This window comes from Aythya fuligula, chromosome 5 (genome assembly GCF_009819795.1).
Source record: "Aythya fuligula isolate bAytFul2 chromosome 5, bAytFul2.pri, whole genome shotgun sequence".
Classification (NCBI taxonomy): domain Eukaryota; kingdom Metazoa; phylum Chordata; class Aves; order Anseriformes; family Anatidae; genus Aythya; species Aythya fuligula.
The window spans coordinates 1786336-1814179 of NC_045563.1; the positions used below are offsets into that span (position 1 = coordinate 1786336).

The following is a 27844-nucleotide window of genomic DNA, read 5'->3' on the forward strand; positions in this document are numbered from 1 at the left end:
TGCTCTCAGGAAAAGGTCACAGTGTGGACTTCTCAACTGTGTGGACTCAGATCAGACACAGCCTTGCATGTGATGACACTGCACTCAAGTACGTACCTTTCTCCTCTTCCTTAAAGAAAGGCTAAAATGTGATATAAGCCAGCAGAATCCATTTTAGGACTTTAAAAGTGGCTGAGTCCCAGATGAATTCACACAAGTTTATGGGATTAAACAAGAGCTGCCCTGTTCATTCCCCACCCCAGCGGCACAGGGCTTCCCACTCTTGCCTAACTGCTAGCCAGCTCTCAAAAGAGGTTTTCAATTTTTAATCCCCGTTTTGTTAGGCATTCACAAAAGGCAGGTTAATTATTAGAACCATGTTAAGGATGGCTTTAAGGGAAAGTTTCTCATTCTTTCAGTGACAGAGCGAAGCAGAAGTTCACACACCGGGACCTGCCACTCTCACTCGTCAGAGTGCAGGGCACAGCAGCGGGGGCAAGCTGGGCACTGCCAGAAGTGCTGCCGCCAGCAGCAGGGATGTGGTCCTGCATGTCAAACAGCAGCTTGCCTGCAGTGGCCACATCACTGCTTTTAGCAGGGCAACTAGAGAGAGAATTACCAAAGTCAAAAATCAGGATCCAAAATCCAAAATCAGGATTTAGTCCCTAAGTTTAAGCTAAACACTTTACGCTTGTAAGAACAACTACATTGCCGTGATCGGGAAAGTATCCCAGGACAAATTTCATTTTTCAGCGATGATGACTTGGCTGAGCATACCACAGTGCTACAACCTTCCTTGGTTGGATCCTGAACGGCACACAGCACACTACTGTCACTAGTGAGCTAATTCATTTTTTTTTTTTGTGATTTCTAAAAGCTATTTATGAATGACATTTTTTTTTTTCCATACAAAATAATTACATGGTGACAAGTCAATGAATGTGGCTGCAATCAGGATGACAAACCCAACCCTTTTAAAGCATGGCATGCTGGAGCTTTACTCTTTAGCGTTCACAGTGAACGCGCTGGGTTGTCTCGGTAAATGAACTGGAAAAACAAGACTGCATTTTAAGCAACCTACATGAATCTCTGCATAAATAGATCAAGGAGTAATAATGCAATAAGACAAGCGCGTGATGCCAACGTGCATTTTCAAGGAAAGCAAACATACTGATTTTGTTTAAGTTTTTAAGTAAGAATGATTTTTTTTTTTTTTTTGCCAAAAAATAACAGCTCAACTGTCAGATAAGAACGTTTCAACAAACCATTTCTTAAACACTTAAGACAATCACTGCATGAGAGGAAAGGAAATAGCCACTAGATTTTTAATGAAGTTCTCAAAATGTAATTGTGATGCTTTAAATCAGCTCCAAAACACAGACGCATTGCAGTAGGGTGTTGATTTGCTTATTGAATGGCAATATGGTTTGTATTCGATTTAAATATATGTATGGTTCAGAAAATGAAGAGTTCTCTAACAGCAAAAGAATGGATGGAACAGTTGTCTTTAGGGCCAGATCACTCATCCCAGCAGTATATGGTTTCTGTAATGCACATTACTTGAGGAAAACACTTAGTGCATACGCTAGCTAATACATTGTGATTTGGCTAAATGTCCCTCATGTAGGAGCAAGCAAAGTCTGTTTAAGGAATTGCCAATCTAACTACATTCTTTAAAAAAAGAATGAATCTCATTTACCATCCCTTTTCTTCAAATGGAAATAAAACTTGCACAAGCCTCACAAAAACAAAGAAATCCTTCCTGGTCTCAGTTGTGCCAACAGAAACAATACATCTTTGTGGACTGGGAAAAGGTTTGGTTTCTTAACGGCACTACTATTTTTTATCGGTAAAAATTATGTTTTAACCTTTTATTTTTTCTTCTGAAATTGTATAGATCTGTTTCAGCAAGGACAGAATTTCTGGTGCGAGACAGGGAGACCATGCCCAGCCCCAAATGCCCCAGTGTCTGGCAGGCAGCTGGGATCCCTAAGCCATCCACTGAGGAGCACACAAAGGCCCAGATGGGTCTGCAGATACACTGCACACCACAGTCCAGCATGAGGGTCCTGGTGTCCCTCTCGGTGACATGGGACACCCAGATTTCAGGCTGCCTGTGCAACTCCAGTGAAGCGCCTCTAAGCGTGAATCAGGATGCTGCCTTTAAATATGCAGAGGTAAAAGTCCCTTTCCCAAGGCAAGCCCTACCAGCACTGAGTATTTCTGACCATTCTCCACGTTTCAGTTTCCTAAACTCATCTCAGAGAGAAGTGGTGCCAATGGGTTCACTGTAGCCCATGAAATAAGGGCTGCAGGGCTGTATCCTGCTGACATGGGGAGAACACAGGGGGTGCCCTTAGGGCAGGTCTTGCATGTGGGACAGCAAAGAAGATGCAAGGATACAGGTGGAGCCATCACAAGGAAAAAGGTGAGGCTCATTCAGAGAGCAACACTTCCAGAGCCAGTCTGAGAGCTCAGTCCTGGCATTATTTAATTTGGGGGCACTTGGTGATCTCAGGAGTGGGGCTCTTTGAGTGCCTCCTGTGTGTGTGGATGCCGTGGCTGGGGCTGCTGCTCAAGGGACCTTAAAATCCATCCAGTTCCAGCCCCCCGTGTCAGGGCCTCACTGCCCTCTGAGGGAAGAACTTCTGCCTTATATCTAGTCTAAATCTACCTTATTCTAGTATAAAACCATTCCTAGGCATCTGAAACTATCTTCACTAAAGAGAATGCTTCCTTCATCTAAATTAAATTTCTGTAACACTCACAGGCCCCTTCCAATACTAAGTTATAGCTGCAGTTATTTATGCTATCTTTTACTATGTTGAAAAGAACACTGCATGCCAAGCACAACTCTTTACTTGTCATGCATTTGCTCGATGACATATGACTTAATTTTTTGTGTAGATCTTCAGTTTTCAAAGATTCATTCCTCTATTTTGCAAATCCTTTAATATTTTTGAGAAACGGTATGACATCGTATGGAAACAACACAAACAAAACCAATGTTGTCACTTACAGGCATTTTTTGAGACACTTTTGCATTACAGGAATGTATAGTTTCTTCTGGAGGGGTGCCCACCTGGCTCAGCAACTTGCAGAAAACCCCTGGGCTGGACACTGAGGATGAAACGCGCTGCTCAGCCACACATGGCTCTGACTGCACCACTCCCGGCCAGAGCTGTGCTTCAGTGCACACATGGGTACACCTGCAAAGGGAGCCTCTACCCTACCTCAAGTGTTTAAATGTAGTCAAAAGCAAGTAACTTGTTTACAGAAATAAATTCCTCTAGCTTGAGTAATTCTCTCACTAAATTGCTCTTCAATTCAATCCATTTTCTCCTGCATCTTCCCTAAAGTTTGACTGATGCACTGCGTTTGTCAGCAGTAATCAATTCATACTGCAGATTTTCCTGCTGAGCCAGAGTAAATGAGAACCGAGTGTGACAACCATGCACTGACCAAAGCACTACAGACTCGGGCAATGCTGGGTGGGAGCTCAGAGTGCTGAGTACGAGCTTGTCTCTACTCTTTTTCATTGAAGCGAAAGGTGCAGTGAAAGCCTCAGGCTACATTCCTGTCTCTGCCTGAAGCACACGAGTGTAGTGACCACCTCCTGCCCAGGGAGGGTTTGTTCTTTAGGAAATTACTGCTTGCACGTTGCTGGAAGAAGTCAAGAAGGAGACTTGGCCATGGAGCTCCCTGGCTCAGGAGGGGGTTTCACAGACCTGGCTACAAAGTCAGAGAATTCATACACTTTGCCCCATTAACAAGTTTTTTCTTTTCTTTTTGTTTAGTTTTGTTTTGTTTTTTGATTAATGTGATCTTGCCTTTCAATTTTTTCCATAATGATGTCTTTCTCCTTATCCCATCCACATGCTGTCAGAGTACTGGTGGGGCCCTCCGGATCTGCTGCACCTCTATTCCCCATCAGATTTGACCCAAATGAAGAGCTGGGTTCCGAAACCACTGAGAGTGACAGTAGGACAGATGGACAGACACAGGCAGGAAAGTCTTCTGGGTCTTGTTTCTTTAAGAAGCCAGGCCAAAAAGTTAATGTAAATTAGGTACTGAAATCGGTAATGAAATAGCAAGAGTTTATTTCAGTTTGCTCATATAACAAAAACCCAACCAAGGCAGTCCCAGCAGGCAGCAATTGTGTTGATCCAATGACTATGTCAAATTTTGCTGAAAGTTTTTTTGTGAAGAAAAGGAGTTCTGCTTTATGGTGCAAATTTTGTGCTAATGAGAATGGCCATATTCTGCCTGGGACTTCTGTTTGCATTGCTAGCAAACACAGCCAGCTACCTCCAACACAAGCACACCGGCAGCTCTGGGGACCCACAGCTCAACGCCCAATACAGGAGTGTGGATAAAGGCAGGAGCATCTTTGTCAGCCAGGACACCATGGGATCAGAGTCAGGACATCAGCACCTGACAGCAAAAGATGTATTTACGTATTTAACTTCTACCTCTGACTTCTTAAGTCATTACAATTTTTTTCCCCCAAAAATATGCATAGACATTTGCCTTATCTATCAGAAAATTGGGAGAAGTAGCCGTATTTTTTAAATGGCAACTAAAAGAATTTGGTACAACTCTCAAATGACAGCCCTCAGCTTGCTGTTTTGAAAGGCAACCCTCGGTTCTGTGAAGAACAAGCATAACAAGCATCAACATTGCAAACTGAAAATTGTAAAACAGAGCCATTGCTTCTCTAATTCAATTTACCAACCCCAAGAAAATCAATAAGAATCGTGCCTCTGAATGTTGCACTACTTTTTTTTTGCTAAATTCTCTGTCTCTAATTTCACAAGTGCAGATATAAGAGGAGAACAGCAAAGCCTCGTTTAGACTTCCTAAAGGAAATGCACGCTGTGAAGAAATCCTCAGAACAGCTATTTCCCTCTGCAGAAGAATGCTTAAAATGTTTCATGAAAACATTAGAAATATTCCCATATACATTTGAATTAGCCTTTTCAACTCTCCCACTTCCCCTGCTAAAATTAATTACTACAGATGTGAGTACTTATTTGTGAATGGCTCTGAATCAAATTTCTATATACATTTTGATGTACTGCTACTGTAAATTTTCTGTAGCATAACAAAAGAAAACACCAAGCTTGCAAACATCTTTCCCACTGCAATAGATTGATTTCGTGATGACAGCACCACGATCCTGATAGAAGGAATGTTTGCAAAATGAGTACCCATCAGGTGGGGGCCTTGAGTTTGCTAAAATACATAAATTTCTCATAAGTGGCTTTCATTCTAAGTATGTTATTTTAGTAAATACATGATTCCCATTCATCTATTTCCATTTTCACTCTACAGGCAGAAAAATGACACTTATTTTTCCTTGTGATTGCCTCTTCCCCTGATGGCACCTATCCTCTCCCAATCTTGACTTTCTTAGTTTCCCTGATTTGGCGTTAAACCAAGCTCTGTACTTTTCTCAAACAACTTCCCTAGAGCTCTCACTGTGGTTTCCCTCGGCGTTCCTTTAACCTCTGTTGAAAATGCTGAACAAGTTTCTTCCGTGTCGTGCTTTCCTACCATTAAATTATCCTCTTGTGCCCGAGACGTGCCTGTATTTTACTGCTAGTGACAAGGTATGTGACAGGATGCAGGCTCTGACAGAAATATGAAGCACTCTTCTGGTGACTCATACGAGGTGGAGCCTCGTAGCCCTATTCCAGGGACTTTAAGAAATTAAAGAAAGCCCCATGTGGCTGGCCACTGTGCTCACAGAATGCAAAGATGCCCAAATCCCTGTATTTTTAATAAATTACTACTTATTTTGGTCACTGCACCAGACAGATGGGGCCTGAAGGGGTCTTTGAAGTAACCAGACTGTGTGAATGCTGCATGGATGTGGTCCTGTAGAGCAGGTGACAGTAAACTAAAATAAAATGAATTTTAAAAAGTGCTGCTGGAGGCTTCTTAACAAGTAGTCTTCCCAGACTTGCTTGCTTCAAATCCAAGTGAAGGTGAGGTGGGTGGTTTGTTTATGCCTCCTTCCCTTTTTTATCATAATTCACTCAGAGTGAAGTTGATTTGGGAACAGAGAGAAATCTGCAGCCACTTCACGCGAGCAGTCTGGAGTCAAAGTTTGATTTCTTTGGAGGTTTTTCAAAGCAGTAAAGTGAGATCATTTTCCCAGACTCTCAATTTCAACTTTTTCTAGCTACAAGGTAATTCCAAGATTTTTGATTATCCCTCCCATCTCTCCATCACCTTCAAACCCCTCCACGACTATGTTGGGATTGCTGAGATGAATTCAGTTCATATGCTCTTCTTCCTCTGCTGTCAGATCTGTATTTTCAAGCACAAATTGTATTGCCCACATGCTTTGACAAGTGACCATAGACTCTTACCTACTTCTCTTGACCGTGCCCTTCTCTATCCCCAATTTCCAACTTACTCTCATACAAGACTGTGGTAATCATAAACGAGCATTTCAAAGGGACCTGCTTTGCTGCTCTATGCATTTCTTATTTTTTCTGCTCAAACTTGTGTTCAAATTTCCCCTTCACCAATGGGAACATTTTTAGGGAAGCTCTGAAGCACTAGAACAATGTGTTCCTCTGGGCTCAGGAATGTGTTCTCCTTCACTGCCAGCCTGGAAAAAGCTCCAAGTCTGTAACATTAACATTTTAAAATTTCATTTTATAAAAATAAGAGGTTTTATACAATGCTGAGTGCTTTAGATCCATTTTTGTATTTGCCTGACAGTTGCAGAAAACAATGCAAAGGATGTGCTTAATAATTAAAGTTTTAAAGGGCAAAGAAGCCTGATAATAAAGTACGGCATAGCCAGGTTCTTTCTTCATTAAAAAGACAAATTGCTCTGCTAGGAATTATTAGCTTATATAGCATTATAACAACAGGAAGATATTTCTGCTGGCTGGCATGTAGCAGGACTATAGAGGTGGAGATGCCTCTGCCTTGACCAGTTCAGATGAGCAAAGTTTTGAGAAATTTTGCTGGCAACAGAAACTAGAAACTGGCGAGAAGCTTCCAGTGCCAAAGGTGCAATACAGGCAAAAAGCAGGGGAAACTGGTGCTGAAGCAAAGGAGCTGGGCCACGCTGAGGTCAGGGAAGGGTATGTGATGAAAAGAATTTTGTTCCGTTTGCCTCTCTCCAGCAAGGCAGGGAAGAAAGGCAAGCTGTGTGGAGCTAAGGTATCTGTGTGTCTTCCATTAAGAGAATTTTATAGGTCTCCCCCCATGCCTTTATTTAAAGCTACAAACTGCCCATGAAGCTCAGTGATGGTAGCAGTTTCTATGTCGAGTGTGTCCTGATGGCATGGCAGCGTGTGGTGGATGCTCCCTCCTGGGAGGATCCAGGAGGAGCAGCAATTATTTTAGAGCACTTTGCTTTCTCCTCTCTTCTGTTGTTGCATTTTGGGAATTCTTTCTGTAACAGGACTTTTTAAGAAGCACAGGGTTTTTCTAGTTGACACAGCACATGGAGAGTGGCCTCTCGGTGCTGGGCTTTAATTGGCTTTGAGGACGCTGAGCTGCAGAATCTGCCCCACCTGCTGCGACACAGCATCCAGCTGCTGAGCAGTGCACATGGTTCTGCTCCTCCTTAACAGTAGTCACTGCTAAAAAATGAGGCACCAACTATACAGCCATAGGGTTTCCTTGTCGAGTGAGTGTAAGAGCTGCTGTCTGTGTGCTTTTATAGGGCCTGGGGCCCTCAAGCCCACCTGGCTCCACCGGCCAGGAGCCAGCGCAGCTCTGTACCTCATCCATCCCAGTCCACTGAAATCCCACAAATCCCACAAGTATTCCCCAAATACTGCCTGGAGTCTTTCTTAAGTGAAGTGGAAATATAAGTCAGGTATAGAGAAACAGGCCTTTGGACTCAGATGTTAACATTCTTAATACAAAAACCATTTACTAACAAAATAAAGGCAATGCCATTCAGCTGACCACAAGCAGACGCCAACACACCGACCCAATGTAGCCCACCAGCAATGTTTTGCAATGCGTTAGAAAATAAAAATGTTCAGAAATGTAGTCACATAAGAATAGCAAAACCCTGTCAAAAATGCACTGCTAACTCAAATAAATTATCTAAACACAGACGTTTCAGAGGGCAACGTGCTGGTAACAAGTAGTGGCAGGTGTCAGAGGAGGTAACGACTTTAATTATCACCCATCTTTTAGGGGGAATTACTGCAGTAATGGATGTGTGTCCGGATGGCTCACTGGTTTCTAAATTACCCAAATTTTAAACGTGGCTTCAGACAGAGGAAAGGAACGTATTTTGATTAACCTGAGAGTGGATTGTTGAGGTAATTAAAGTAACTACTAATTTTAAGTACCAAAAATAGGTAATTAAAAGTAAGTTAAAATGAAATGGTGTCGTGGTTTAACCCGGCTGGCAGCTAAACACCACGCAGCCGTTCGCTCACCCTCCCCCCTCCCTCTCTGGGACGGGGGAGAGAAATGGAAAGTGAAGCCCGTGAGTTGAGATAAAGACAGTTTAATAAGACAGGAAAATAATAATAATAATAATAATAATGATGATACAATGGTGATAATACGAAAGTAATAATAGTATGTACAAACAAGTGATGCACAATGCAATTGCTCACCACCCGCTGACCGATGCCCAGCCTAACCCCGAGCAGTCCGGCCCCCTCCCCCCGGCTAGCCACCCCTATATATTGTTTAGCATGACGTCAGATGGTATGGAATACCCCTTTGGCTAGTTTGGGTCACCTGTCCTGGGTCTGTCCCCTCCCAGCTCTTACTGCACCCCCCAGCCTGCCCGTTGGCAGGACAGAGCAAAGGCTGAGATGTCCTTGGCTTAGTATAAGCACTGCTCTGCAACAATTAAAGCATCGGGGTGTTATCAGCACTCTTCTCATTCTAAGCCAAAACACAGCATTCCACCAGCTACTAGGAAGAAAATTAATTCTGTGCTAACTGAAACCAGGACATCTATCCACCCCTTATTCCATACCATTTATGTCATGCTCAGGTTACACTCTTTTCCATACATTCTAATTAGTCACCTATAGTAATCATGGTAGTGATAATATACAGTATAATATACTATTTAACATGGTGCAATTCAGTTCATGGGCTATTCTCACCTAGTATTAAATCTCCTTGAGGTACACACCGGACCTCTCCGTTCTTTTGCATTACCCACCAAGTATATCCAGGTCCCTGAGCGAAAACAATTCCACGAATAGGTTTGCCTTTTCCTGAGGCAGGAGTAGCCCAGACTGTTTTACCCAGCATATTTTTTACATGCACTACAGGAACTTTATCCCCATCTACAGTACGTAACAGGTTTGATTGGGCAGGTCCAGCTCGGTTGGTAGATCCCCTAGTATTGACTAACCAGGTGGCCTTTGCCAAATGCGTATCCCAGTTTTTGAACGTCCCAGCGCCCATTGCTTTCAAGGTAGTCTTTAACAGGCCATTGTATCGTTCAACTTTCCCGGAGGCTGGTGCATGATAGGGGATGTGATACACCCATTCAATACCATGTTCTTTGGCCCAAGTGTCTATAAGGTTGTTTCGGAAGTGAGTCCCATTGTCTGATTCTATTCTTTCTGGGGTGCCGTGTCGCCATAGGACTTGCTTTTCAAGGCCCAGGATGGTGTTCCGGGCGGTAGCATGAGGCACAGGATATGTTTCCAGCCATCCGGTGGTTGCTTCCACCATTGTAAGTACGTGGCGCTTGCCATTGCGAGTTTGAGGGAGTGTGATGTAATCAATCTGCCAGGCCTCTCCATATTTATATTTCAGCCATCGTCCTCCATACCAAAGAGGCTTTGACCGTTTGGCTTGCTTGATTGCAGCACATGTTTCACAGTCATGAATAACCTGTGCTATAGCGTCCATGGTCAAGTCCACCCCTCGATCACGAGCCCATCTGTATGTTGCATCTCTACCTTGATGGCCTGAGGTGTCATGGGCCCATCGGGCTATAAATAATTCACCTTTATGCTGCCAATCCAGGTCCACCTGAGCTACTTCAATCTTAGCAGCCTGATCCACCTGCTGGTTGTTTTGATGTTCTTCAGTAGCCCGATTCTTGGGCACATGAGCATCTACGTGGCGTACTTTCACAGCCAGGTTCTCTACCCGAGCAGCAATATCTTGCCACAATGCAGCAGCCCAGATAGGTTTGCCCCTACGCTGCCAGTTGTTTTGCTTCCATTGCTGTAACCATCCCCACAGGGCATTTGCTACCATCCATGAATCGGTGTAGAGATAGAGAACTGGCCATTTTTCTCGTTCAGCAATGTCTAAAGCCAGCTGAATGGCTTTCACTTCTGCAAACTGACTCGATTCACCTTCTCCCTCAGCAGCTTCTGCAACTCGTCGCGTAGGACTCCATACAGCAGCCTTCCATCTCCGATGCTTCCCCACAATACGACAGGACCCATCAGTGAACAGGGCATATTTCTTTTCATTCTCTGGCAACTGGTTGTACAGTGGGGCTTCTTCAGCACGACCCACCTCCTCCTCTGATGATATCCCAAAGTATTTGCCTTCTGGCCAGTCCATGATCACTTCCAATATTCCTGGGCGACTGGGGTTTCCTATTCGAGCCCGCTGAGTAATCAGTGCAACCCACTTGCTCCATGTAGCATCAGTTGCATGATGCGTAGAGGGGACCCTTCCCTTGAACATCCAGCCTAGTACCGGTAATCGGGGTGCTAGGAGGAGCTGCGCTTCAGTACCGACCACCTCCGAAGCAGATCGAACTCCTTCATATGCTGCCAATATCTCCTTTTCAGTTGGAGTATAGCGGGCCTCAGATCCTCTGTATCCCCGACTCCAAAACCCCAGAGGCCGACCTCGAGTTTCCCCAGGTTCTTTCTGCCAGAGGCTCCAGGTGGGGCCGTTCTCCCCGGCTGCAGTGTAGAGCACATTCTTTACATCTGGTCCTGTTCGAACTGGCCCAAGGGCTACTGCATGGACTATTTCCTGCTTGATTTGTTCAAAGGCTTGTCGTTGTTCAGGGCCCCATTCAAACTCATTCTTCTTACGAGTTACTTGGTAGAGTGGGTTTACAATCAGACTGTAATTTGGGATGTGCATTCTCCAAAACCCCACAACACCTAGGAAAGTCTGTGTTTCTTTTTTGTTAGTTGGTGGAGACATAGCTGTTATTTTGTTGATCACATCCATTGGGATTTGACGACGTCCATCTTGCCATTTTATTCCTAAAAACTGGATCTCCCGTGCAGGTCCTTTGACTTTATTTTGTTTTATGGCAAAACCGGCTTTCAGAAGGATTTGGACTATTTTCTTCCCTTTCTCGAAAACTTCCTCTGCTGTGTCACCCCACACAATAATGTCATCGATGTACTGCAGGTGTTCAGGAGCTTCCCCCTGCTCTAGTGCAGACTGGATCAGCCCATGGCAAATGGTAGGGCTGTGTTTCCACCCCTGGGGCAGCCTATTCCAGGTATATTGGACTCCCCTCCAAGTGAAGGCAAATTGTGGCCTGCACTCTGCTGCTAGAGGGATGGAGAAAAATGCATTAGCGATATCAATTGTGGCGTACCACTTGGCTGCCTTCGATTCAAGTTCATACTGAAGTTCCAGCATGTCCGGCACTGCAGCACTCAGTGGTGGCGTGACTTCGTTCAGGCCGCGATAGTCCACTGTTAGTCTCCACTCGCCATTAGACTTTCGCACTGGCCATATGGGACTATTGAAAGGTGAATGAGTCTTGCTGATCACTCCTTGGCTCTCCAATTGACGAATTAGCTTATGGATGGGAATCAGGGAGTCTCGGTTGGTGCGATATTGCCGCCGGTGCACAGTTGTGGTAGCAATTGGCACTTGCTGTTCTTCGACCCTCAGCAACCCCACAACAGAAGGGTCCTCTGAGAGACCAGGCAAGGTAGATAATTGTTTAATGCCCTCTGTCTCTAAGGCAGCAATACCAAAAGCCCACCGGAACCCTTTTGGGTCCTTGCAGTATCCTCTTCTAAGATAGTCTATGCCAAGGATACATGGAGCATCCGGACCAGTCACAATGCGGTGCTTTTCCCACTCATTCCCAGTCAGACTCACTTCAGCCTCCAATACAGTCAACTGCTGAGATCCCCCTGTCACTCCACAAATATAGATGGGCTCTGGTCCTTTATAGCTCGATGGCATTATAGTACATTGTGCACCGGTGTCTACTAAAGCCTTATACTTCTGTGCGCGTGATGTGCCAGGCCATCGAATCCACACAGTCCAATAAACTCGATTGTCCCTTTCCTCCCCCTGGCTGGAGGCAGGGCCCCCCTAATCCTGGTCAGAATCTTCCTCGTTTCTGTGTTTGAAGGACTGTCTGCTGGAAGTTGGAGCAGCAAACTTTTCGGAGAATCCCTTTTTCCTGATTGTTTTCTTTTGCAACTCACGTACCCGTGCCTCTAGGGTCGCGGTAGATTTTCCATCCCACTTTCTCATGTCCTCTCCATGGTCTCGTAAGTAAAACCACAGGGTGGCACGGGGTGAGTACCCACCATATCGTCTTCCTTGTGTGGGTGAACGCCTACCCCTGACAGCTGAGACACTGCTTTGTACAGGTGCGAAGGAGAATAATCTCTCTTCAAGTTGGTGAACCTTTTCAGAAAGTTTCTCCCAAGTGTTCTCCTTTGGTCGGTGGGCACTGGTTGGTTCAGGTGGGGAGGACAATAGATTCTCTTCAAGTTGGTGAACCTTTTCAGAAAGTTTCTCCACAGCTGAGACGCAGGCCTGTAAGGAAGAGGAGAGACTTTCTTCGTACTGCCGGAGTTGTTTAGCCGCTTCACCCACTGTGGGTTCCTCATCCTCTTTCCAGGCCATTATTGCCAATGAGCTGGCATATGATGATGGTGCACTCCGTACAAACTTCCGCCACATGGGTCGTGTACACTTGACTTCATCTGGATCTGTGGATGTTTGTTTGAGGTCTGGATCCTCATAAATCACTTCCCGTACGGCTAATTCCCTCAGGTACTGGATTCCCTTCTCCATAGTGGTCCACTTGCCTGGTAGACATAAAATATCTTCCTTGAAGGGATACCTTTCCCTCACAGCTGAGAGGAGACGCCTCCAGAGGCTGGTGGGTCGTGCTCCATCTGCAATTGCTTTGTCAATGCCGGCGTCTCGAGCAAGGGATCCCAGCCGCTTGGCTTCCCTGCCGTCTAATTCCACACAATTGGCTCCAGAGTCCCAGCACCGGAGCAGCCAGGTGACAAGCTGCTCACCTATACAGCGACCAAAATCTTTTCGCACATCTCGTAGCTCGCGCTCGTTTAGGCTTCGGGTAGTTACTGTTGCTCTTTCGGCATCCTCATCTTCCTCCTCCTGAATCCTTGACGGCCCAGCGTCGTCATCATCTTCGTCATCTCTATACTTAGTTTTGGCAGAAGCCTTACCTGGATTGGCAGAAGACTCTCTGCGTTCTAAACGACTTGAATTTCTATACCATATTTTCACCTTCTCTACAGGGGCAGCTTGCACTGCTACTGCTCGTTTCTCTGACTTTGTTACAGGGTCTGCCACAGGGGTTGGAATGCCCTCTGCAGGGTCAACTTGCACTGCTACAGCTCGTTTCTCTGACACGGCCACAGGAGCTGGAGCGGCTACAGGAGCTGGAGCAGTTGCAGGAACCGGAGCTGTAGCGGCTACAGGAGCTGGAGTTGGAGCTGGAGCAGTTGCAGGAGCTGGGACTGGAGCAGCAGTAGGAGCTGGAGCTGGAGCAGCTTCAGGAGCTGGAGCTGGAGCGACTTCAGGAGCTGGGACTGGAGCAGTTGCAGGAACTGGGACTGGAGTAGCGGCCGGAGCTGGAACTGGAGCGACTGCAGGAACTGGGACTGGAGCAGCTGCAGGAGCTGGAGCTGGAGCGGCTTCAGGAACTGGGACTGGAGCAGCTGCAGGAGCTGGAGCTGGAGCGGCTTCAGGAGCTGGAGCTGGAGCGACTGCAGGAACTGGGACTGGAGCGGCTGCAGGAGCTGGGACTGGAGCGGCTGCAGGAGCTGGGACTGGAGTGGCTGCAGGAGCTGGGACTGGAGCATCTGCAGAAGCTGGGACTGGAGCATCTGCAGAAGCTGGGACTGGAGCGGCTGCAGAGTCCACCGTAGGGGTCACAGTGGCCGTTGGATCTGTCACGGGACTTGGAGTGGCCGCAGGGTCTGTCACTAAGTTGATAGCAGTATCCATGGCAGCTCGATAGGCGTAAGCCAGGCCCCAGCATGTTACAATGATTTGTGTTACTTTGGAACTGCCAGAATCATTACACCTTTTATTCAAGCATTCTGCCAGTTTTTGAGGATTTTGCACTTGTTCAGGGGTGAATTTCCAAAACACTGGGGGTGCCAACTGGTCTAGATGCCTGCCCATATCCTCCCATACTCCCTGCCACCCACAACTATACTGCCTCCGGGCAGATCTCCGGATGAGCTTCCTAAGTAGTTGTTTAACTTTAAGCAGAACCTGAAGTGCATTCAGGAGGCAGAACAACAGGACTATGCTGGTCTGAGTATCCCAAGGATATTCAATATCTTGGAGAGCTATTGTAATAAACTCGGAGGATAAGAGGGTGGTGAAGGAGGAAGGGAGAGTGATCAAGGAGGGTACAGGGGTGGTGAAGGAGAAAGGGAGAGTGATCAAGTAAGAAAAATTATCTTCCCCTTTCCCCTCCACAGATTGACTCCCTAATGAAAAAAGGCAACAGATACAATTGCTAATAGTTTCCAAAATACAGTTTCCAAAGTATAGAATCGAAGATGTTACTGAGTACAAATACCAGGTTAGAGTCATGGCCAGATATTTCATCATCTCATAAGCCACTGATACAACACACAGTACCATAATGGTCTGAAACCAGGGCCCGGAGAGGATAAACAACATGACAGAGAGCACATACGGAAAATAACGTGCTATAATACTCAATTTGGAAAACAGGCGCAGCACAGTTGAGATTAAAGCAATCAGCATTATGACAAGTGACTATTAAGCAGGTCTAATACTTATACCAATTTTAGTTTAACACACTCTGGTCAGATCTGCCGTTATCTCAACCTTTCGTGCCCCACGTTGGGCGCCAAAAAGACTGTCGTGGTTTAACCCGGCTGGCAGCTAAACACCACGCAGCCGTTCGCTCACCCTCCCCCCTCCCTCTCTGGGACGGGGGAGAGAAATGGAAAGTGAAGCCCGTGAGTTGAGATAAAGACAGTTTAATAAGACAGGAAAATAATAATAATAATAATAATAATGATGATACAATGGTGATAATACGAAAGTAATAATAGTATGTACAAACAAGTGATGCACAATGCAATTGCTCACCACCCGCTGACCGATGCCCAGCCTAACCCCGAGCAGTCCGGCCCCCTCCCCCCGGCTAGCCACCCCTATATATTGTTTAGCATGACGTCAGATGGTATGGAATACCCCTTTGGCTAGTTTGGGTCACCTGTCCTGGGTCTGTCCCCTCCCAGCTCTTACTGCACCCCCCAGCCTGCCCGTTGGCAGGACAGAGCAAAGGCTGAGATGTCCTTGGCTTAGTATAAGCACTGCTCTGCAACAATTAAAGCATCGGGGTGTTATCAGCACTCTTCTCATTCTAAGCCAAAACACAGCATTCCACCAGCTACTAGGAAGAAAATTAATTCTGTGCTAACTGAAACCAGGACAAATGGAAAAAAAAAAAAAAAAAAAAAAAAAAAAAAAGAAGAAGCTAAAGACCCTAATGCCACTAATTTCATTGTTATTATTTTTTTTACTTCAGCAAATTCTTTTTTACATTTAATAGTTCCTCTTGGGTACTGGGAGTAACAGAACTGATTTGTACCCAATGATGCAAAGAGTTGCATAAATATTTATTAAAAGTCACTGATTTTCATTCCAAATGAGTCAGATTCAGGCAGAAGCAGACTCTGAGCCAGCACCTGCCAGGTGTCAGAGCTGCTTGGGGACCTGTCCCAGGCAGCTCTAACACTGTGCCATGCAAAGCCCCATCCGCTCAGCATCAGCAACGTGCTCAACTTGGGTATTTGGTTTGCAGCTTGCTAAGCTCATCCCAGCAGGAGATCTGTGGGATAACAAAATACGTTGTGCACTCAAATTTTCGATATCTATATACATCTTCAAGAATTGGCCTTAATCCCTGTTTTCTATTCTCCCCACACAGACTATTATCTCAGGCATTGAACACCCAAACGTGTACTTTTCTCATTCAATCAATTCGAGTATTATTTAAGAAAGGCAAGCTCAACAGGAGGGTGCAAAACAAGACCCAAACAATATCTGGCGGACTGTCCCAGCTATATAGTGAAACATCTTCATTTAATGGCAGCAGGCCCGGGCTGGGAGCTGGGGACATGTGTGACATGGCACAGCTCGGCACAGCTTCCTCTCTGTGCTCACCTCGCTCTGCCAAAGGCTGGCAGCCCAATGGGTAACAGGCGACTCGGAGGTGAGCGTGGTGGCCAAGGAGGCGTCCATAGCAAGGAGCATCATTTCAAACAATGCATATTTTCCTTGAGAAAGCCTAGCAAAGCCCAAAATCGAGCTGGCAACATCGGCGTCTGGCATATCTGTAGAGTTTCGCATGGACAGAACCTAGACAGGATCATGGATAAATGGTATGGCACATTTTTTGCCTTCAGAACACAGACTTTTTTTGTATGGACTTATCTGGAGGAAAGCACAAGCGTGAACAAACATTAGGTGCCCCATGAAGCAGAGTAAGGGAGAGGTGTTCCAATTTAATAATTGAGTTTAAGCAATGCACAAATTGGTTCTTTCAATTTAATTGACTATTAAAACTCAAGCTTTGTAGTGATCACTTTAAAAGAAGACATGATATTTTTCCTTTAAAGTTGTGACGGGGTGAATTAATGGTGATGACTATCAATTCCTCCGCAAGCAGGTTGGTCCCACACATCCTTAAGGGAGCCAAATCCCACTGATAAGTTCATCGCGAATCTACAAAGGCCCATCTGTGATCAGCTTTAATGTGGTCAAGGAAGATGTCAGTTCTCAAGGATCACTACACGTTTTGGTAGCAAAGCTACAGCTATTCCTGTGTGTATTAATTTACATGGAAGATCTAATATAAGATATATAGATACATAGAGATAAAAAAAAGTTTAATTTCATTGCAAGCTTCTTTTATGCAATCTTCCCAGTGTATCTTGAGCCGCAGCCTTTGCAAACCTGAGGAACAGCTTTTTAATCTCTGCATTTCACACTGGAAATATGCAAATTAGTTTCCAGGATGTGCACACGGCAGAGGACTACTCCTGCAAGATGGCAGCAAATCTTCCAGAAGGAGGAGAAATGACTCCGATTCACAGAATGTGAAAGGAGGGAGGAAAATGAATCAATAATGTAAAGTAAAACAAAATAAACACAAATGAATAGAATAAAATAAAATAAGGCCAGGCTGCCTTCACAGAGGTCAGCACATCAAAAGACACCTCCCGTATGAACCAATTTCTCTCCTCACCTGCCTGATCCCTAGGCGATAGGCAAGGATGCGGTCCACAGCATCGGGGTTCATCTGGGTCCACTGGAGGCTGTAGGAGTAAACACGGGGTCTGTTCTGCCACAGGGGGTTGTAAGTGTCGTAGTAGAACTCGGGGGCATAGGCTTTGCCTGCAGGGGACAGCAACAAAAAAGGGAAAAGAAAGAAACCAAAATGATCAGACAGGCAGTTTGGGAGCCAAGCGTTGATACCCAGCCTGTAACCGCCCTCATCTCCCTGCATTTTGAGTCATTCTGTTAAACATCTTCCAGAAACACATTTTGGAATTATCAGCCTCCATCCTTTTTAAAAAGAGTCGTGGCAATGGTTTGCCTTTATCATTGATTGCTCCATGGCATCCTTGGCCCAGGTGTGAGCAGGGAAGGGGAAAAAATCATTGAGCTTCTAACAAAGCCAAGCTGGAGCGATGTAACACAGCTCTGCACTAATTTTTCATGGCCCAGCTGATTAAAATAGAGATATCAAAACAAGCTGCACTGCACTGAGCAGGGTAAGACTCAGTGACAGCTGCTGTACCTGGCACAAATAATACAAAATGACATCCGTGAGCTGGGAAATACAAGATGGATATTTCCAGCGACTGCTGCCTTCATCGCATCTTCTCCTCTCCCACCTCCCTAGTGAAAATGTACATAAGCCATCTTTTGTAACACCACAGATGTGCAGACTTACAGCATTATGTACATTATTTAGCAGAACATCCCAATCTGCACAAGAGATACAGAGGGGAAAATGACATCTCACTGTGCATCCTGGGTACACGGACATTTCACAGAAAGCTATTACAGCCTTCTTCCTTTATAAAGGTGAAAAACCTAAGCACGATTCCCCAAACATATGACAAAACACTATTTGAATTCATTAAATTTGAGTTTCTTTTAAACCCATGAATACCAGTGACACCTTCACAGGTAAAGTACCTTTGTGGCCTCTAGGGTGTCCCATAAAGAGTGATTTGTGTATAATAGCAAAAATGAGATAGAGTGCCCAATCTGGTTGCCCAACCATAGGCATGCAGTGGCATCTGAGGTGTACTGGGGTAGCTGAGATGTCTAACCGGGGTAGCAGATGTCTCACAGGAACTATTAGACACAGGACTTGCTAGAGTCATAGCTGGAGCTGCAGGCACCATCCCAGAGCCTGTACCACCAGGCACCGCTGTGCAAGCAAACCCACAAAGGCTCCTCATAAGACTTGGTAGGGTTAGGGGCATCTGAAATTAGAGCTGCCCCAAAAACCTTTGAGGGGACAATGTTTCCTTAAAATGCACAGTTAGAGCATACCCCAGAACTCTCGGTGGACTTGACCTAAAGGAACAATGTGTTTCAGAAGTGAAAGAGCACACACACACACATGCCAGAGAGACACTCATCAGCTTTCTATTTTTGAGTCATTTTTCATTGATCTTTTATTTAGCACATCACACCACCGCCACAATGTTGCTTCAGTTTCTTAAAGTAAAAAAAAAAAAAAAAAAAAAAAAAAAAAAAAAAAAAAAAAAACCACAAAGTTTGGATATACTCAAAACAAGTTTTTACAGCTGGACTTGTAGGAAGCTTGGTTAACCACCAGTTTTTGCCCTGCAAGGTACAACTGGAAGAAAGCCCCAAGTCAAAACCAACTATCATTCATGGGACAGGTCCATCCTTGCCCTGCATGGCTCTGCCTTTTTTCTTTGAACTTCCTATGGTTCAAGAGCAGTACTGTTAGGAATAGGACATGGCAAACACAAACCAGGTTCTGCTGTGTTAAACATGGCATTTTATCACCTGAATTGTGCAAAAAGGAGACGAAGCACGGGAAACAGAAACATTTGCAGGTGATGTTCTCCCATTAAAGGTCTACAAGACACTTGGCATTAGACAAAACCAGAAGCAAAATGAGGTCTTTCCACATCCCAAAGCTCATACCTGTTCTTGTTCCGTGGGGAGATTTTGCCAGTGGAAGTAATTATGAAATGCAATGAACAACACAGGGTGGCCTCAGGAGAAGATGTGAGTTGCCTGCTCATGTAGACCTAGGAGAAGGGTGTGCATTCACTACTCAGCTCCTTAAATTTGGGTATTAGGAGTGTGTGCCAAAATACACAAGGTATTGTTAGAGACGGATGGGAAGCGTTTTGCCATAGATGTCTCAAAACTTCAGTCATCAGAAAGGTAATGAGAAAAGGGGAAAAGAGAAAGGAAAAAGATTGTCAATATCTTGTGGTTACTGAGTAATCTTTTACCTTTGGCTGTGTCATCCTCTCCAGCCATGCCTTTCTTTCCAGAGGATGAAAGGCCCTTTTAGCCAAGCTAGTTCAGCCAGATTGCCCAATGAGGCTGCACATTCAATTAGAGCAGATTAGAGCAGATATGTTAGTGCTGAAGTAGCAAGCAACAATACTCCAAGGAAAAGAAGCAAAGCTAAACTGCTGCTTTCAAAAATGAAATGTAAGATAAATGAAGAGAGGATCACTGGTTGGTAAGATTTGTTTTCCTTATTTATGTGCAGTGGAAATAATAGAAAAAAACCTCACGCTGAATGCAAATGATAATCTTCCCCGTTCTACTGCAGGTGGACATAATGGCATCTCTGGGGGTCTACAAAAAGGATCCATAATTAGACGCTTGTCACAATACAGGCACTTGAACAACATAGTCACCTTTTGAGAAATAATGAGGGCTCATGAAGAGTTGCATTATTCTAAATCCCTCCTAACAGAAGAGATTTCTGGTGCGAATGGAGATGCTGAAAATTTAACAACACAACATTAAGTCCTTAACTTGCACACTTCAGAAGTACAAGAAAGCTGGGCAGAGTTTTAGCGTACGCAGAAATCATATGTTGCCTTTGATGGTGCAGGAGCTACGAGGCACACAAGCAGTGTACCTGGCCATGGAAGAGCTCACATCACCAAGACCCACCACCATCCAACCGTTCCATTTCCAGAGGAGATGTTGTCCAGCAAAGATTCTCCCTCACCACAGAAATAAAGAGATGATGAAGGGTGTGACAGAGCTACCAACAGCCCTCGGCTCAGTATGGTTCGGGTGTGTGGAGACAGCAGGTCACCTAGGGGAAACCACCTGCATTAAGGATTAGCTCAGCAGCCAGCTCCGAGCCCTGGCTGTGCTTGCCAGAGGCTATCATGTATGTCCTGCCAGCAGAGACATCTCAAGCACGCTGAGCGTGGGGTTGCTGCTGCTCATAGCCCATCTGGGCATCCCTTGGAGCTGCCAGCTCCAACTCCATCTGCCCTTCTTCCCCCAGTCACACCAGCCTGAACTTCCAGAAGCAACCCCCCTGTTTTGTTCTGAGTACAGTAAACTTTTGCCTGGCTCGTATCATTTGCCCTTTTCAAGCACGGGCAGCAGAATTCACCTTCCTCTCCCTCCCTTCAGCCTGTGCAGCTGGATTTATTACAACTTTTCAGGACAGGCAGGCAGGGCTCAGCCTGCCTCTGGGACCAAACCTCACCAGGCTTCAGCTCCCTGGCTGTACCTGTGACAAACTGACCATTCGAATGCAATTTTAATGCACACTGGTCTCCCGCAGCCCAGGAAGGGATCCCCAGATTTTTATCAATTGAGTTATATTGGGGAAAAACAGTGGGTAGTGTCCTTGGTCCTAAGGAGAGCTCTGCAAGGCAGAGCCAGGAGGGCCACGTCCCTGGGCAGGGCAGCCTCTCACTGCCCCGCTGTTCCTGGGGGTCCCAAAGGAGGAGGGTTTATGCCATGGCACTTCTTTGTGTCTGTTAAGGCAATCTGCAGTCAGGTTTAGAGCTCCATTAGCATGCACTAGCTTTAATTAATCCCTCCCTCTGTGCTCGCACTGCTGGAGTGCGAGTAACTGTGATGCTTGGGGCTCTGCCAGGCAGAGGAGGCACGGAACAGTTTAATGCAGAGTACAATATTGGTTTTCCTTCCCACCACTAACAAAACTTTTATTTTTTTACCTTCTGAATGTGTTGCATGTGCAGAATACAGCAGGTTGTGGCTCTGTATGGCAGAGGGCTACAGCAGGGGAAGGAGCAGTAATGCTGAGTGTGGCTTTGCTCATCTGGGCTGGCCCCTGCGTGAGAAAGTGATGCACAAACAGACCAGCTGTTTGTGTTTGAAGGCTACATGGCTACAAGAAGTGTGAATTCCTCCCCAGCATGCTGGCAGAGGCTGCCCAGCACAATTACACGTCCTGCTGCATTTGCTGCTGCTGTTCCATCAACCCGAATGCCTCCACATGTGAAACCAACAGTTACCAGTTACAGCAAACCATCCTCCTGGGCACGGGGTGGGTCAGGATTTTAGCTACCTCACTCCTCAGGTTAGCACAGGATGAAGAAAAAAAACCCAGCACCCAATTCACCATTGGATTCATCTGGATTCAAGAGCACATCCCAGCCCTGCAGAAACCTCCGAATTGGCAGATAGCATCCAGGAGAACATCCTACCCGCAGAGCGGGTACCTCCAGGCAGCAGCTATGGATGGAGGCAGGCTTCCTAAGACAGTATCCTGCTCTGTCACCTGCCACTGGAGAACATCTTTGGTTAAAACTTGCTAGATATAAGATTCTATGAAAGTCTGAAACGGGACTTCAGGGAGATGTGATACCAGATCTCAAAAAGTATTGATCTGAGGATGTGACAGTGGTTAATTAGTGTTGCATAAAGGCCCTTTCTGAGCAGCCATTCCTAAACATCTGGGTGGGACAAGAATACACTCGCTTTTAAGATGCATTGAGTGTGAGCACTGACTAAGTTGAGGTGTTGTTTGTACAATGGGTTACTAACTAGGGAAAAGGTAGACAAGAATATTCATATGGAAAACAAACTTGCTGCCTGCCGTCTCTGCACTGAGTGGTTATCTGAGCCACCTTCTGATGAGGCCACATCAGTACTGGAGGCAGCGTAGCATGGAGCCTCACCACAACAAACAGCAGTGTCCCCGAGATGGAGCTGGAGAACAGGACACAAAGCAGCCTGCAAAAACATCTCAGCAGCTCCAGCAGCACCATCACTTAGAGCCCTAAACACTGCTGTTTGACTGAAAGAAATGATTGGAGTCACAGAACTATGGAATATCCTGACCTGGAGGGGACCCACAGGGTCACAAGGATCACTGAGTCCCACTCCTGGCTCCACACAGCACCACCCAAAAATCAGGCCCTGTGTTTGAGAGCGGTGTCCAAACACTTCTTGGCCTCCGGCGGGCTCGGTGCAGTGCCCACGTCCCTGGGAGGCCTGTGCCAGTGCCCGACCACCTCTGGGTGCAGACCCTTTCCCTAACCCCCAGCCTGACCCTCCCCTGTCCCAGCTCCATGCCGTTCCCTCGGGTCCTGTCGCTGTCCCCAGAGAGCAGAGCTCAGCGCCTGCCCCTCCGCTCCCTGTGAGGGAGCTGCAGGCCACCATGAGGCCTCCCCTCGGCCTGCTCTGCTCGGGGCTGAGCAAACCCGGGGACCTCAGCCGCTCCTCATACTTGCCAGCCTGGTGTGGGTTACAGCAGGATTTCCCCAGGAGCTCACTAATGCACAAGAAGTTGCAGACTATTAGAACATAGCTGCATTGATGCATTTAGCCATGTTTCTAAACAATCTCCAGTTTTTCAACCCACGTGCAATAGCTGCACTCATCCATGCTGACCAAACCAGCAGAAGACACGCATGTTTTTTAATGTATGGATTCAGTGACAGCAGCTAATCGATATTAAAGGAGTTACTATAACAGACAGTGTTAAAAAATCATTAATTTCTGATGGATAAGAGTCATCAAGGTACATGCTTAGTTTCAGTAATTACTTATTTCATAATGAATCTGAGTCTGGATCAGGAAGAGGAACAAGCATCATCTGTCAGCAGCCCCAGTGTGGCAAACAAATGCATGGCTCTTCCCCAGGAACAGCCCCTCTCACTCAGAGCCCTTCTGCAGTCACCGGCGTTTCTTGTGCAGCCTCTTGCACACAGCATTTCAATTCCTCCAGGCAGTACATCTCAAATATTATCTACCGGCTCTCTGCTAGCAGAAGGCCAAAAATAGTATGGAAGACAATAGGGAACTGATTCATAGAAAACAAACGAGAACAGAAAAGCCTCTTCTTTGCCGCTGCTTACTGCTGAAGTCATGCTACATCCCTCTGCATCACTGAGATCCTAGCAAAAGCCAAAGTGCTGTCCTGAGAAGGGAACCGATGCACTCATTTACATGGGTCCTGAGCTGGTACCTTCCAGAGAAATTCCTTGACCGGTCACAGGAGACCTTTCCCTGGTTGTTTTCGCCTCACTCAGTCATTTATCTCTTAGAAAAATGAAATAAGCTCCCAAAAGAATTATTTTACTTCACTTGCCAATACATGCCTTCCAAAGTAAAATAAGAAATCAAGAACATGCATTGCAAATCTAAATTGTAATGAATGCAAACACAACCCACTGATTTCAAGCAATGGCAATAAAATGAACAACGACATTCTCTCCCTAATTATAGCAGCTGACTACATACCCCAGATGGAGTCTCTGAGTGCCGGGTTAGTGTTTATGCTGGCTTGTCATGCAGAAACAAACAGTAGTAACTGTGCAGGCACAGCACCAGTAGCAGTGACAGCTTTAGTAGACACACAGACAGCACTGAAGGAATCATTTCCTTGCGTTGTCTGTTTATGTTCCCCCTATCTTCATATCTATTTCTGCTAATTTGCTTGGTGTTAGACGGTTTGCGAATGCAGCATCTTTGATATCTCTGTTCCATATTGGTAGCACATATGCACTTTAACTTAACATGACAAGGAGTTCAATATAAGCGATGATCAGGGTGTCTTGCACTTTATAACAGCAGCTATAAATGTTTAGGGAAAATAAAATAAAATCAGAGATTTACAAATGCTTCCCCATCTGGCAAATTCAGCTCCAGACCTTTCTATCTTTAAAATGCATGAAGAGTATAAATCCTAAACAAAACAATATATTTAACTGTGTAAAACACTGCGAGAAACAAAGTTTATGAAAAATGCCGCCCATTACTGTGCTCTGTTTTATGGCAGGATATATATTTTATGAAGGATTTTCAATAAGAAAGAAGAGATACTTTGTTCATTATTTGCATACCAAAAAAGGAATATACGTCTTCACCTTCCCGACCTGCTCGCCGTCAGCAGCCCCTGCAGCTGTCTCGTGCCCCACTGCAGGCTCACCCCTCCTGCTCCCCACAGCCCCATTTCGGACTCCTCAGTGCCACTGCCCCTCCTGCCCATCCCCATCCATCCCAACCTAATTGGTGCCTGAGTCACAAGCAACTCAGGATGCACGGCACAAAGGAAGGGGTTTCAATATTTGGAAAAATATCTATGATTTTTTTTTTTTTTTTTTCCCCAAAACTGCTCTTAGAAGTGAAAATAGCTTTTCCAATAGCTTCAGTCCCTCTGGGAACTCCTGTTCTTGTCACACCTGAACCAGCCTGTGACCAGCTACCCCCACTTTTCCTCCTCAAATTTTAAGACAGCATTAACAAAATCAGCTTCCCCCTTCCTGAGCTTTGCAGATCAGTCCCTGCTGTGGCTTTCTGAGGGCTCTGTCACACCATGTACAGGCTCCCTCTGCAGTCTTCTTCTGTATTCTGCATTTCATACGCTACCTGCTTCACACCAACAGTCACAGCACTTCACATCACTCTCTTCCATGGCAGCCTCTCCTTTATGAAACTAAAAACTAAAACCAAAAACTAAAGCCAAAAACCTAAAGCTTGGCTGATTTCTCTGTCCAGTGATGCAGCTACAGATGCCCTCTTCCCTGCTTGCAGCCACCATCATCCTCCCATCATTTGCTTGTGGACAACATTTCTCAGTTGGGACCTTCTGTAAAGCCTCAGATCTTTCCATTTGTACTGCTACATTGTGGGTTTTGTCTGCACAACATCTCTGAGATATCGCCTGGCCAAAACTTGAGGGCTGATGGCAAAGAGCACAGACGTGGCCTTCCCTTAGCTGTCCTAAAGAGCCACGTCCAGGGACAGGTTTGTGTTTGCAAATGCAGAGTCTGGGAGTCTTGGTGCTACCACCTGTTCCTGCAGCCCCAGCTGACCTGTGAAGCAGGAATTTGTCTTTCGATGAGAAAATTAACACTGAAACCTGCTGATCCAACAGGAATGGGGCAGGGAGGGCTGGAAGGTGAGGCCTGAACACCATGAGCCTGGGGAAGATGCTCTCCCACACCTCCCCTCTCTTCCCATGGGACTCGCCAACACTAAACACTCGGTGCCGTGGTAGTGCTGTCCAGCAAAATGACTTGCACTGTTTTACTGCTTCTTTGGGCAGCCTGGCTTCTGCAGCTTTCAAGCCACAGCTTCCAGAAGCACACCTAAAACCAAGCAGCACGAGCCAGCAGAACTCTGTCCCACAGGGCAACCCCCAGCTGCATCCTCCCTCCTTGCCCTTCTTGGGTGATTAACTCTTCTTTCTTTTCTTCTTCCCCTATGGAAGTCTTAGATCAAAATTAAATAAATGTGCACCACTGTGAGACAGCCCCTCCCTCCACTCCTTAAAGGTGAGGCTTTGGTCTCAGATTGTAATTAATTAATGTCATTTTTCGCCTCTTCCTAGCTGACAGCAAAAGCACGCTGGAGACCCAGCGATAGCGCCTCACCACCTTTGGTAAAAGGTCACACTTGGCACCGCTTGCCACGCTGCTGACCTGCAAGAAATAAATATCCCAAACTTCCCCACGCTGCCTCAGCTGAGCCGGGAAATTAATTGTCCAGGAGGCAGTCACCGGCTCAGCACCCACTGCCTTTAATGGGCTTTGGACCAGGAGATGGGTGAAAAACCCTGTGAGCACAGTGAGAACTGCCTTTCTTATCCGCGTGCCTGCCGTTCAGCCTGCCCGGGGCGGGTTGCTCTGGGGCCCTGCCACAACCTGCTGCCGGGGGCTGCCAAAGCTCCTGTCCGCAAAGCATTCCCCACCAGCAGGAGCGAGTTCAGCAGGAAACAAAACAACACGGACCCTCCGTGTGCTCTGGAAATTGTCTTTCCTGTTGCACATTTTTCGGAGCCACTCTGGGCTCAGTAGCACTGTTACGCTCTCCACGGTCTCCAAGGTCTTTAATTAAAATCAAATACCCGCTGTGCCCAGCAGATGAATGACAAATAATTTTTTAAATGGCAGTGGTACTTCAGAAGGAATTTTAAGACCACACAGGCAAGAATATAAAGTGGCATATGGTCTTCTACTGTTCCCTGAAGTTCCCAGCCATCCATGACTGTTCCTGTGCTGGAAAACAGACTATGTTGGAAAGCACAGACTGGGTGGGGAACAGAAATAAAATACCACAGCGCCAGTGTGACTTGAGATGTGGAATTGGGATAGGAGGCTATTGCAATCAGTGACACAGTAAGAAATTTTCTCCTGTCCTTGAGAAAGATAAAAATGTTACTGCAACCATCATTAAGCTTTACATGAGAGATTATAACTTATACAGTCAGTTTATAGTCTGTAACATTCATTTAGACTTACTGGAAAGCTAATAACTTATAGTCAGCTTGTAATCAAATCTTCCTTAGAGAAGCAGTGCTACAGACAGTGAGGATTTAGAGGTAGTTTGTATGGATGTCTTCGCAAGGAAATAAATTAATTCTAACAGTAAGTCAACCCACTCGCTCTGCCATACCGAAAGGCAGCTCCCTCCATCCTGAAATCTAACAGCCCACAGCTGCTAACTGAGCTCAGCCCATCCAGGCCCTGCCTCAAACTCATGTCTGCTCACCAAAACTGAGAACTTTTCTCTCCAGACTCGAAGGATTCCTCCCACAGTATATATCTGTACTGAGAAAAGGGAAAAATTAACATACCCAACCTTCCCATGAGAGTTTTCCACCCCTGTCCCTCAAGACACCAATATTTCCAATGACAAGAGTTGCAAAGCACCCACACATCCCACGGAGCACCTGGAACACCTCTGGTGCACGCGGGGAGCTCAGCAGGCAGCACACCAGCGTGTGCCCATCGTAACAAAGCCACCAGCACAAAAGCCCAGAAGAAACAAGTCCAAGGGGGCTCAGCTGTGCTCAGGCACTTGTCTGCAAGATGGAGACAGCCTCTGCCTGCTTCTAGCGCTGCTGAATTGGTGCCTCTGCCCTCAGTCGCTGCTGCCCTGCACATCCCTGCTGTATCCAGGCATCTGCAGCTTTGATGTAAGCGGGCCTGGCAAATTATAAGCTATTTGCATGCAGGAAAAAACCTCAGCAGAACAGCAGTTATGAACACGTCTGCACACGGTGGCAGAAAAAAAAAAAAAAAAAAAGAAAAAAAAAAGATGAAAATGCAAATAATGTAATGGCTTGCATGGGTAATCTGGCATCAGCTAACAAACATACCTCTGCTCCAGCTCGCTA

General features: G+C 45.9%; 1 protein-coding gene across 1 annotated transcript in view; it reads right to left on the reverse strand.

The window, feature by feature from the left end:
* The window catches only part of MDGA2 (MAM domain containing glycosylphosphatidylinositol anchor 2), a 340235-nt gene that overhangs the window by 37796 nt on the left and 274595 nt on the right, over window positions 1-27844 (reverse strand). Inside the window, exon 10 of the mRNA XM_032187749.1 lies at window positions 17456-17604. Within this exon, the coding sequence (XP_032043640.1) occupies window positions 17456-17604 (149 nt within the window). The remainder of the gene's footprint in view (window positions 1-17455; window positions 17605-27844) is intronic.